We start from the raw sequence: 13,292 nt of genomic DNA, 5'->3' as shown, positions 1-13,292 counted from the left end.
TGGACACGGGAGCCTGAGTTTCTTGCTCCCTTTGAAGAGCACCGGCATGTTCCCACCCAGGCCCGAGCGGTTGCAGGGAAACGCAGTAAAAGGCGGTGGCTAAGAAAGCAGCCCCTGTCTGCTCGGGCTAGGATTTCGCAGATCAGGATTAAAGCCGGAGCAGAGTCCAGCGCACCGTGGCCCCAAGGAGCCCCCGAAACATGGTGGAGCCTTGCAGGAGAACAAAAACGTCGTTCGGGCCACTTCTGTCCATGCTGCTTCACACACCGAGTTTTAGGGTGTGCCTGTGGGGGTGTGCACCTGTGCCTGTGACTAACAGTCTGCCCGCTGGGGTAGGTGGCGAGGAAGGAGACGCATCTGTGCATACGCTCATCTGTGCACACGTGCATCTGTGCACACGCTCATCTGTGCACATGCTCATCTGTGCACACGTGCATCTGTGCACATGCGCATATGTGCACACGCTCATCTGTGCACACGTGCATCTGTGCACACACTCATCTGTGCACATGCTCATCTGTGCACACGCTCATCTGTGCACACGTGCATCTGTGCACATGCGCATATGTGCACACGCTCATCTGTGCACACGTGCATCTGTGCACATGCGCATATGTGCACACGCTCATCTGTGCACACGTGCATCTGTGCACACGCTCATCTGTGCACATGCTCATCTGTGCACACGTGCATCTGTGCACACGCTCATCTGTGCACACGCGCATCTGTGCACACGCTCATCTGTGCACACGTGCATCTGTGCACACGCTCATCTGTGCACACGCGCCAGGCAGCACCTGGGGCTGGGACCCACTGGAGTCGGAGGCTGCCGCCTGGACCCTGATTTATGTCAACCCCTGCTGCTTTGGCCCCTGGCACTCCCAGTGGGTCTCGCCCTCCTGGGGACAAACCCTTGTCAGCTCCTTCCCACAGAGCTGGTGACAAGGCACATTTTAACTGAGGTGCTCAGGGCGCCACCGCCGTTAAAAAGAGGGCTGGTCTCAACCAGGCAGCCCGAGGGAGCCCCCACTGGGCTGCAGGGGAGTCCCGGGGGGAGGGGGACTGGCCCCGCCCACATCCCCACAGGGCAGCTCATTTTGTTTGATGTAGGTTCCTAAGATGTAAGATGTTCTCATTTGTAAGTTCATAAACACAATCAAGGGCCAAACGTCAATGAATTTTACTTAGCCACAGCTCCATATGCCTTTGTGATAAAAAAAAAACACACACAAAAACACCTGACATGTTTATGGGACGTGTCCCTGAAACCGCGGAAGGGGTTGCAGACTGCTACAGAAGACACTGACCTCAAGATGGGATAGGTTTCCCTACAGAGCACCACGCCATTGCTTTGGGGCCACTCGACGACATAAAGAAGGAAGTGAACACAAGCACAGAGCAATGAACGCCAGAAGCTGCAAATGCACATGCAGGCATCCTGGAGAGAAAGCGGTGATGACCGCCAGCGCGATGACGTCACAGCGACGGCTGAACTAGCTTTGCAGGGGTGTGGGAGAGCAAAGGGTCTCTGTTACGGTCTCTGTGGGGACAGGGACTGCCCGACTTGCTTACTGCTGTGTCCCTACACCCAGCACAGTGCCTGGCACACAGATGGTGCTCAGGAAATGTTAGCTGAGTGAGTGGGTGAGTGAAGAAGGAAGGGAAGGAGGAAGGAAGGAAGAGAGGGAGGAAGAAAGGAGGAAAGGGAGGAAGGGAGGGAGGGAGGAAGGGCGGGAGGAAGAAAGAAGAAAAGTCAGTGTTGGGGGACAGCAACATTCTGTTAGGGGAGGTGGAATATGTGGATGCAGAGGGGTCACAGGTGAGGCTGGGCACATGGCTGGGACTGGGTTAGAGGAAGGCGTTTGGATCTCGGTTGTGCTGGTTTGTGAGTGGCAGAGAGCCGGGTTTCAGCACAGCACTCCCGTGGCTGGCAGGCGGGGTGATGGCCGGCAGGCGGGGTGATGGCCGGCAGGCGGGGTGGTGCAGGGGGGTGGTGGCCGGCAGGCGGGGTGCGTTAGGTTGTAGCAACAGGAACAGAAAGGCCAGGTGGGGGAGGGGCTAGAAAGGATGGGTTGACCAGCTGACAGGGAAGAGGAGGAGGAGGAGGAGGAGGAGGAGGAGGAGGAGGAGGACGGGGAGGAATGGAGGGTAGATTCAGGGTTTCTGTTTTGGGTGATTGGGAGAAAGTGGCACCTTAATTAAAGTAGGCCTTGTGTGCCCATCAGAAGGAGGGGCTGCCTTTTGTTGCTTTGCTTGATTTTGGGGACGGGAAGACAAAATAAAAAGGGCGTGTGTGTCTGTAATGAAAGGCAAAGAGGACCTGTGTCTTTGTGGTCTTTCAGCAGGAAACAGACAATGCCGGCCTGGATGCTGAGAGACTGTCTTGCTTTAGAGTCTGGGGAGGTGGGTGGGCCGCTCCGTCTCAGGTTCCTTTCTGGCTCCCAGATGGAGCTGGGCTCGCTGCGCCGAAGTGTGGGACGCATGGCTTCTTTAAAGACAGAGTTCTGAGCATTGGTTTTGATTTACTTAAAAACTGAATTTTATTCATCAGCTACATGTTTTCAGGACCACCAGAGAATCAGGGCTCTCTGCTTATGTAGCAGATGGTGTCTGTTGGCTAAACATCTTGTGTTCTTTTAGTGCTTTCTTTTCTTTTTTGATTTCAGAGAGGAAGGGAGAGGGAGAGAGAGAGCGACATCAGTGATGAGAGAGAATCATGGATCGGCTGCCTCCTGCACGCCCCACACTGGGTGGGGATCGAGCCTGTAACCCTGGGCATGTGCCCTGACCGGGAATCGAACCCTGACCTCCTGGTTCATAGGTCGACACTCAACCACTGAGCCACGCCAGCCGAGCTCATCCATCTGTTTTCTACCGAAGCCACGTGTCTACCGTCTGCGCGGCCCACTCGCCTTCCGCCCTGCGGTGGACGGAGGGGTTCAGCCTCGCCGCCTGAGAATGTTCTGTGGGAGGGAATGGAGCCGGTCCAGTGCATTCCTGAAGTCTTGTGTCCACTGTCGCAGCTTCCCAGGGGGCGGTCATTAACTAACCTGCTCCCAGGAGGAGGTCACGGAATTGCAGACCCTGATGCAGGGAGGTTCCCGGCTGCCATCCAACCGGCTGCTCGGCTTTGAAGGCCAGACCCGTTCTGCAGAGGCCGCAGCGGAAGCCGGAGGTGACCCCGCCGCTGGCCCCGGGTCACGGAACGTCCCAACCCGGAGAGAATTTTTACAAGAAAGTACTGGCGCCACACTGATGACGGCGGCCGGGCAGCAAGATCTTAGATGCTGCAGGGAAAGACAGCTGTGCGTTGGGAATGAAGGCGGGAACGCGAGGCAGGTCACGGAGGGTGGGAGAAGGCGGGGCGGGCCTGGGATTCCAGGGTAGTTAAGCTCGGTGCTCCCTGGAAGGTGGTTTTTCACTTATTGCAGAGGCGCGTTAGCCTAGAGGCACGAGAACAGGGGCAGGGCTTGCTTGAGGCGAAGAGAAACCTTTTCCTAAAAAAGTTGCGAGTCTGGGACGTGACTACCCTCCGGGACCTGCCCAGCAGGAGTTTATGATCAGATCAGCTCGGAGGCTACTTTCCATAGAGCCTTCTTTTCACCTGCGATAAGATGTGTAAATTAAATACGGTCACACACATGGAGTGGCCAGATGCTGATGATCTCTGAACGCATAATAATCTGGCCACTCCGTGTATATCCTATATAATCCTATATAATAAAAGGCTAACATGCAAATTGTCCCCTCGACCAGGAGTTCAACCAGCAGGCAGGCCGGCCAACCGCCCATGTCCCCTCCCCCCGGCCAGGCTGGCTGGACCCCACCCATGCACGAATTCATGCACCGGGCCTCTAAATATATATATATATATATATATATATATATATATATATATATACACACACACACACACACACACACACACACACACACATACATATATATATACACACACACACACACACTGAGTGGCCAGGTTATTATGCGTTCAGAGGTCATCATAATCTGGCCACTCCGTGTATAAAAGCCTGTAATACGCACAGCGGCCAGGGAGGCGACGTGATGCGATATAATAGGAAGCATGCAGGTAAGATCCTCGGCTATCAGGAAGGAACTTCAGAAGCCGCCGAATTCAGCAGCTTTTGGTAGGTAAGGATGTGGAGGTCCAGACAGGCAGAGACACCAGCCCAGGGACCCGGAGCCATCCAGTGGGGACCAGACCCCCTTGCTTCCCCGTTTCCCATCGGGTTCTCTGTGACGGATGTGGGGCCGGGGCGCCTCTTAGACGTGCCGGCTCTTGGTCTGTTGCACCGGGAGGGCTCCGGCCGAAACTCGGACGGTGCTTTGACCTTAGGTCAGTGCCTGTTGAGCAATTTCGGCTTTTTTGAAACTTGCCTGTTCAGTTTCAGCCAGGGATAGGAGCTTTATTGTCTGACTGGAGGGATGCTGATCATCGCCCGGTGATAGGGAGACGACTCGGCAGTGTGTGTGGCCCGGAGGGCTGGGCGGGGTAACGTCAGCCACGTTTTCTGTGTACACGCGCGTACACAGGTGTCATGACCCTCTGCATCGGAGGCCTCTGCGGCTCAGCCGTTGTCACACTGGAATAATGCCCTGGCTTGGAGTCTCCTTGGGCGGTGAGCGCCTTGTGGGTAAGGGAAGGGCGGTCAGCAGGCTTTCGGTAAAGACCCCACGTGAGTGAGTGAGCGAGCAGACACACGTCAGCAGGCCTGGGAAGACACTGAAGAGTTGGCGTGCCTTATTTTTCACCTACTTATAAAGCAGTTATTATTTATTTTTTTTTGTATTGTCAGCATTCTTGGATTAGTATGTTAACCGGCCCTTGAAACCCATACATGTTAATTAACCAATGCCACCCCAGTACATTCAATAAACAAATATGTTAACTGGCACTGCCTTGCTCCATTGGTGGTTGCACATTTTGTTGAATGAATGAGTCTTGTTTGGAATGTAGCTCGTCCTTTGGCTGAGGAGCTGAACATTTTCAGACGAAACTTCTGGGATGGAAAATAAGGTACCACGGCGCTCTAAGCAATGATTCCTCCGGGAATGGAACCACGTAGAGTTTGTTAAAAACAACAACATAATCAACTCGGTGAGGGCTGTTTGTCCATTCATTCATTCATTCATTCACATGGAGGGGGGCCAGGGGCTGGAGCAAGTGAGCGGCAGGAAGCAGGAGTGATAAGCAGTGTAACCAATGACCATTTCAGGATTTCACACGCTTGCAGGGCCTCTGCCCCTCCCGCCAATGATCTTTGCTCCCAGGTTAGACGGACAGACAAGCACCTCCCCTGTGTCACCCTGACTTCACTGCGCATGCGCCCACCTCCCCCTTCGCTGGCCCCTTTCCCCAGTGATCTGTGGGGAATGGAGGGGTGGACCCCTTCCCCAGTGATCTGTGGGGAATGGAGGGGTGGACCCCTTCCCCAGTGACCTGTGGGGAATGGAGGGGTGGACCCCTTCCCCAGTGATCTGTGGGGAATGGAGGGGTGGACCCCTTCCCCAGTGATCTGTGGGGAATGGAGGGGTGGACCCCTTCCCCAGTGATCTGTGGGGAATGGAGGGGTGGACCCCTTCCCCAGTGATCTGTGGGGAATGGAGGGGTGGACCCCTTCCCCAGTGATCTGTGGGGAATGGAGGGGTGGACCCCTTCCCCAGTGACCTGTGGGGAATGGAGGGGTGGACCCCTTCCCCAGTGATCTGTGGGGAATGGAGGGGTGGACCCCTTCCCCAGTGATCTGTGGGGAATGGAGGGGTGGACCCCTTCCCCAGTGATCTGTGGGGAATGGAGGGGTGGACCCCTTCCCCAGTGATCTGTGGGGAATGGAGGGGTGGACCCCTTCCCCAGTGACCTGTGGGGAATGGAGGGGTGGACCCCTTCCCCAGTGATCTGTGGGGAATGGAGGGGTGGACCCCTTCCCCAGTGACCTGTGGGGAATGGAGGGGTGGACCCCTTCCCCAGTGATCTGTGGGGAATGGAGGGGTGGACCCCTTCCCCAGTGATCTGTGGGGAATGGAGGGGTGGACCCCTTCCCCAGTGATCTGTGGGGAATGGAGGGGTGGACCCCTTCCCCAGTGACCTGTGGGGAATGGAGGGGTGGACCCCTTCCCCAGTGACCTGTGGGGAATGGAGGGGTGGACCCCTTCCCCAGTGACCTGTGGGGAATGGACGGGTGGCCCCCTTCCCCAGTGATCTGTGGGGAATGGACGGGGTGGACCCCTTCCCCAGTGATCTGTGGGGAATGGAGGGGTGGACCCCTTCCCCAGTGATCTGTGGGGAATGGAGGGGTGGACCCCTTCCCCAGTGATCTGTGGGGAATGGAGGGGTGGACCCCTTCCCCAGTGATCTGTGGGGAATGGAGGGGTGGACCCCTTCCCCAGTGATCTGTGGGGAATGGAGGGGTGGACCCCTTCCCCAGTGATCTGTGGGGAATGGAGGGGTGGACCCCTTCCCCAGTGATCTGTGGGGAATGGAGGGGTGGCTCCCTGGGGAGTGTGACGTTGCAGCTTCCTGGTGAATCTGCCCAGATGGCCCTGCTGATCATGTCTGGCCTCCCCTGTGCGCTCCTCCTATTATTAATATTAATAGCTTTTAAAAAATGTATATTTTTATCGATTTCAGAGAGGAAGAGAGAGAGAGAGAGAGAGAGGAACATTAACGAAGAGAGAGAATCATCCATCGGCTGCCTCCTGCACGCCCCCTAATGGGGATCGGGCCCGAAACCCAGGTTTGTGAACTGACGGGGAATTGAACTGGGACCTCCTGGTCCATAGGTCGATGCTCAGCATCTGAGCCACGCTGGCCAGGCTCGCCAGCTTGTGACGATGCTAACACGGGTGGTGGGAGCGCTTACGGACGCGAGGCTGAGCAGGGCGTCGAAGACGGAAAAGGCGGGTGCTGGCGTCAGCTCGGGAGCCGTTGTCCTCGGGGTTTTGGGGTCGTCTGCAGGCTGATGACCGTGCCCTGGAGAAGACGGGGTGGAGAGAGGGAGATGAGTCCGTGTGTCGCACATTGCAGAGGCCAGGGAGAGTGAACAGAGAAGGATGGAGAGCGAGGTTTGCGTGGAGCAGTTGGAACCGGAACCCGGAGCCCACGCACGAGCTTTATGATTCAGTAGATGATAAGGAAATCAACCCGGCGGGTAGAGGCCACATGCGTGCTGTGTCCGTGGGGTTCTTCCATTGCCTGGCAGGTGAAGGTCCTGGCCGGTTAGAGAGAGAAAAGGAGGGGGAACGGAAGGCTGTCCAGTTAGCTCCCCCATGAGAGACCGGTCGTGCGCCCGAGTGCCTGTGCGGTGAAACCGCCGGTCCTTTGGGTTTCTACGAATCAGTTGTAAACTGGCCCTATTCCTGAAGATAACTGAAATTCCATTGCAGCTTTAATGAGAAGAGGATGCGCACACGTGTGATTGAAAATCTCCGTTGCATTAACTCCCGTTGTTGTCTTCATCTCAGTTTCTATGCAGATTTCGGCCCCCTGAACCTGGCGATGGTGTACAGATACTGCTGCAAGCTGAACAAGAAACTCAAAGTGAGTATTGTGGTGCTGTCTCCCTTCTGGTCTCTGCACCCCGCACTGAGCTCTGGCCAGCGGGAGTGGGGCGCGCCCGTCGTGCGGCGATCTCGGTCTTTGGAAGTTTATGGGAGAAGCTCCCGGGGACGTTGAAATGGTGGATCCTCCCGGGTCCCCCGAAGGACATACTGACCCCTTCCATGCTTCGGGACGAGTTGACTTCGGAGCTGAAGGAAGTCAGTGGGCAGGGGCCTGAGGAAGGAAGCACACGGCTGTCCTTCTGAGCCCCTCCGGTTCCCTCCCGGGTGGATGCTCCGGGCCCTCACGTCTGCGCTAGCCTGGGTGCGGGGGGACGGGCGGAGGGGCTCAGCGTGGCGAGAGCGCTGGAGCCTACGTTTTCCCGCCCGGTCAGGAGTTAAATTTTTCCTGAATGTCGTCTTGGTGGAGTTCACAGCCAAGTAAGAGTGATGAACTAGCAGTCATCACAGAATTTGGGTCATATAGTCAACGTTGATCTATTTTTTTAATATATATATATATATATATATATATATATATATATATTTATTTATTTTTTAAAATATATTTTTATTGACTTCAGAGAGGAACGGAGAGGGAGAGAGAGCTAGAAACATCAGTGATGAGAGAGAATCATTGATCAGCTGCCTCCTGCCTGCCCCCCCACTGGGGATCGAGCCAGCAACCCAGGCATGTGCCCCTGGCTAGATTCGAACCTGGGACCCTTCAGTCCTCAGGCCGACGCTCTATCCACTGAGCCAGACTGGCTAGGGCTAATATATTTTTATTGATGTCAGAGAGGAAGGAAGAGGGAGAGAGAGAGTGAACCATCAGTGATGAGAGAGAATCATGGATCGGCTGCCTCCTGCACGCCCCCTATTGGGGATGAGCCTGCAACCCGGGCACGTGTCCTGACTGGGAATAGAACCTGCAACCTTTTGGTCCACGGGATGGAGCTCAACCCACTGAGCAACACCAGCTGGGCTTCTGTTATTTTTTTTGTGTGTGTATGTTAGTAGGCATTTTATTCCCAATGGCCTTCATTTTAATCATGTTGGCTAGAATAGAAAATTCTCTATCAAACATCGGCTTAGATTAAAAAACTAAAAACTAGAAACCACCATCACAAACAACCCCCCCTCCCCGCCCCGTTTCTTAGTTTAAACTAGACATTAAAAAGTGTAAGTACAAGAGTTAAGTAGTAATGGGTTATAGTTTGCTATTTTCTGGTCAATAGTTACCATAATGAGGGAAGTAGAAGAAGGAAGATGTATTAAAATGAGAACAATTTGTAAATCTGTGTATATTACTTGATGTAAAAATGCCCTCGATGTCTGGTAGGCTAGACCAGCAGTTATTAATCTGATATTCCAAGGGATTCAAAAGCTCCTGAGATGGTAAGCTAAGTGTTGCGCGCATTCACGTTTTTCTTCAGTGAAGATTCACACCTTTTCAACCGGCTCTGAAAGGGATTATTCGCGCAGACAGAGTTAACGCTGGGCTAGACCGCAAGGGCTTGTGAAAGAGAAGACTCTACTCACAGAGGACAAAGAAGTGGTTTAAAAATATATTTTTACTGATTTCAGAAAGGACGGGAGAGGGAGAGAGAGAGAGAAACATCAATGATGACAGAGAATCATGGACTGGCTGCCTCCTGCATGCCCCACACTGGGGATCGAGCCCCCAACCCGGGCATGTGCCCCGACCGGGAATCGAATCCTGACCCCCGGGTTCATTAGGTCAGTGCTCAACCCCTGAGCCACACCAGCTGGGCAGAAGTGGTATTTTAAAAAAAGCAAACAGAATACCTTCTTCAAACGTAGTCATTTAAGAAAATCTTTGTTACCGATTCAATAATCTGAAAGTTTTATAAACATGATATAGCTCAACCAGCTTTTTCTAAAATAGTCAATACAGTTTTAACTATTGATTTCCCTTTTCCCCGGAGAAAAATAAAACCCTAGCCGGGGGTGGAGGGGAAATCTAAGAGTATTACTGAAAAAAGGGGACATTCTAGGGCAGTGATTTAAAAAAACACACACCCAAAACCTGGTCTGATGAACCAACAGGCCAATTACAGTGCTCCTGACGACTGTTTTTAAAGGTCGGAAAGCATATTGACAGAAATGGAATGGCAAATGTACAGAAGAGTCCACGGAGCGCTTTCAGGGCGGAATGAGGAGGGCGGGCGCGGTGAAACGGACGATGGTGCTAAAGCACCGAGGGACCTGGCAGATGGTGGGGCCCCGCGCACGCCCCTGATGCTGGGTGAATCAGCACGGTAATCCTAGCTGGGACCGGCCCCGCCCCCGTATCAGGTGCTTGCACACAAAAGCCCTTTTGCTATCACGATCAGACCACCCTCCCAGTACAGCCACAAAGACATGTTGAGATTTCCTCACGAGGCTATCTTCTGTTTCAGGTCATGGGCTGGGGGGGCGGGGGAAGCGCACTGCCTTCTGGAGGCAGTTCCTGTGGATTATGGAGGTGTCGGGTTCGAGGCAGCGTGAATTCACGTGGCAGGGAGCTCCCATGGGGTTTGCAAGACTTGGGACCCTTATGGCCATTCAGAAATCCCCAGCCAGAGGAACCCCCCCCGCCCTTAGAAGAAGTGTTTTTATTTTATTTTTTTAAATATATTTTATTGATTTTTCACAGAGAGGAAGGGAGAGGGACAGAGAGCTAGAAACATCGATGAGAGAGAAACATCGATCAGCTGCCTCCTGCACACCCTCCACTGGGGATGTGCCTGCAACCAAGGTACATGCCCTTGACCGGAATCGAACCCGGGACCCTTGAGTCCGCAGGCCGACGCTCTATCCACTGAGCCAAACCGGTTAGGGCAGAAGTGTTTTTATTGATTTCAGAGAGGAAGAGAGAGAGAGAGAGAAACATCAATGATGAGAGAGAATCATGGATCAGCTGCCTCCTGCACTCCCCCTACTGGGGATCGAGCCTGCAACGCGGGCATGTGCCCTGACCAGGAATCGAACCGTGACCTCCTGGTTCATAGGCCGACGCTCAGCCACGGAGCCGGGCCGGCCGGGCAAGGGGAACCCCTTTTATAGAGCATCCCCCCCGTGCCGTGCCGTGGGCCATAGGACCGTCTCGCTCCCATGATGTTCGTGAGCCGCTGTTCTCTGACGTTGGACTCAGACGCTGATGGAGCGGGTCTGGAACGACATGGGCCGCCCGGGACGCCTTTCCCTTTTTGCTGAAACCACCTGCCCCGCCGCCCTGGAGCGCCGAGGGAGGACGTAAACCGCGCTTTGTTTTGTGTGCAGCCAAAGAAAACCTTCAAGCATATCCCTTTCCTGGGCAAGTTGGAGGTAACCGCACAGCGGGACCCCTTAGCGCCTTTGATGGCTTTTGCAGCGAGATGGCCGCTGTTGCTATGGAGACGCTGATGGCTGCGGCCATGGCTGGGCTGGCCTGGCCACCTGGAAGAGAATGACGCCTTGGTCACCGGGGCCCCGGGCTGCCACCCGCTTAATCTGAGCCGTCACCGGCTGAGCGCACGTGTGGGGGGGGCATGGGCTGCGCTTTTATTGTATCGGCGTATTTCCCAGGCCGCGCTGGTCTCCCTCGGCTCAGCCAGGCGGAGGCACGACCTCATGAAACACGGTGTCCTCACCGAACGACGGGCCGCCACGTTCCCGCATGGCAAACGCCTTCCCGGAGGGACGGCACCGGCTTCTCTCCGTTGGCCGTGAACTCGTTTGTTCTTGCGTTCTGGCTTCGAGCTTCAGTGCCTCCCGCACCTTGAGGTTCTGAACGGCTCAGTGGTCTGCGACCCCCTGACCCAAGCACGGTGTGTGCACGTCACCAGCGGCCAAGGCCGGCCGGCCGTTGGCGATCGGGCGGCCTGTGGTGGAGTCGCCGGGGCCGGTTTTCCACCGGGAGCCACCCCACGCGGACGCGGCCCGACACAGGCTCTCCTTCCTGCTACAGGAAGTGCCTGCCTGGGGTCAAGGCCTCCGCCTTGATTTACGCTGCTGAGTCCTCGCCCTCAGGGGACTTTGGTTTACAAGTGCCATTGAGCGTGTGTGTGCCGTCGTGCACGCCTGTCCCGGTTCCCGGAGCTCTGCCTCTCGCTCAGGGAAGCGGTGCAGGCGTGGGGATGTCGGAGGTTTGAGGATGTGAGTGGGTAGATAGGCAATACGAAGTCCCACCTTTTATCTATGCTTTCTTTACCTTTTTAGAAAGTATATGTGTTTATGGATTTCAGAGAGGAAGGGAGAAGGAGAAAGAGAAAAGGGGGGGGAGAGAAACATCAGTGATGAGAGAGAATCATGGATCAGCTGCCTCCTGCACGGCCCGTACTGGGGATCGAGCCCACAACCTGGGCATGTGCCCCTGATCAGAATCGAACCCAAGGACCCTTCAGTTTGCAGAACAAGGCTCTTATCCATTGAGCCGAACCAGCCAGGGCTCTCTACCTTGTCGAACAATGACCGTGCCTGTCATGAAGGTCACCCACAGGTCCTTGCTGGTCTGTCTGTAGGAGCCTTGGCCGGTAATTCCCCTCGTTGAGCATCAAATGGTCATCAGACGGAGCGCTTCCAGGCTAGTGCCTGGGGTGCCCCTCGCTGCCGCGCTGCTCAGCCCTGTGCTTCACACACAACTTCGGCTCAGCCCTCGCGGACAGAACACACACGACTTCTTCAGCCACGGTAACCCGCGCCCAGACTCGGCTAACGGGTGCCTAGGCTGCGTGCATGAGTGCTATTTAAAACAATGGAATTTATGCTCAACATCAGCAGTTTGTTAATATTGGTTGGTTTGTTTGAGAGAAACATGGATGCGAGAGAGAAACACCGATCAGCTGCCTCCCGTACGTGCCCAACCCGGGATTGAACCTGCAGTTGGCAAAATGTTTTGTTATAAAAGAGGTTTTGTTATAAAAGAGGTTTTATTATGCCTGGACATTTTCATTCTATTTTTTTTTTTATATTTTATTGATTTTTTACAGAGTGGAAGGGAGAGGGACAGAGAGCTAGAAACATCGATGAGAGAGAAACATCGACCAGCTGCCTCCTGCACACCTCCCACTGGGGATGTGCCCGCAACCAAGGTACATGCCCTTGACCGGAATCGAACCTGGGACCTTTCAGTCCACAGGCTGACGCTCTACCACTGAGCCAAACCGGTTTCGGCCTGAACATTTTCATTCTAGTGCCAGATGGTCTTCTGTTGAACGGCGTTGCTGGTGTAAGGCTGGGGCAGGGTGACCCGGCTGTGGCTGGGAGGGAAATAAGACAACACACACCATTTCCCCGTTACCGTTCACCGCGCGTTAGTTTGCGTTCCTCAAGTAGGAACGGGCCTGGCTGTGTTCTGGCCTGGGAGATACTGGCCTGGCGCTTCACAGAGCAGGTACTTCTCGACTGGAGTGCTTCTGAGACTTAACCGAGAAAAACACGTGCATTCCAAAAACGCCCAAGCAGGGTCAATGCCCGGAGTTTTAAAACTATTCCTAAGAATCAGATAGAAAACTCTTATTTAAACAGGTCAGTTCCCGGGAGGTCCGCTGGTGACTGTGGTTAATAACCCTGTGTTGTCTATTTGAGAGTTGCTAGGAGAGTTCATCTACAGAGTTCCCATCACAGGGAAAAGAATTCTGTAAATACGCGTGGTGGGCGGCTGTTAAAGAAAGCCACTGACGCTCCCCCCGGGAGGCAGCGCCCAGCAGGAGAGGTTCCAAAGCAGCGGGCGCCCCTGGCGGTCCGTGAGG

General features: G+C 54.6%; 1 protein-coding gene across 8 annotated transcripts in view; it reads left to right on the top strand.

Annotated features, from left to right (window-relative positions):
* Window positions 1-13,292, top strand: part of CDC14A (cell division cycle 14A) — a gene marked incomplete at its 3' end in the record, with an annotated part of 77,057 nt that overhangs the window by 6,794 nt on the left and 56,971 nt on the right. For all 8 annotated transcript variants that reach the window (XM_080647700.1, XM_080647698.1, XM_080647701.1 and 5 more), the window contains exon 3: window positions 7,483-7,558. In XM_080647700.1, the coding sequence (XP_080503826.1) occupies window positions 7,483-7,558 (76 nt within the window). The remainder of the gene's footprint in view (window positions 1-7,482; window positions 7,559-13,292) is intronic.

The sequence above is a fragment of the Plecotus auritus genome (genome assembly GCF_963455305.1).
Source record: "Plecotus auritus genome assembly, chromosome: 12".
Lineage (NCBI taxonomy): Eukaryota > Metazoa > Chordata > Mammalia > Chiroptera > Vespertilionidae > Plecotus > Plecotus auritus.
This window is presented reverse-complemented; position numbering and strand designations above follow the sequence as displayed.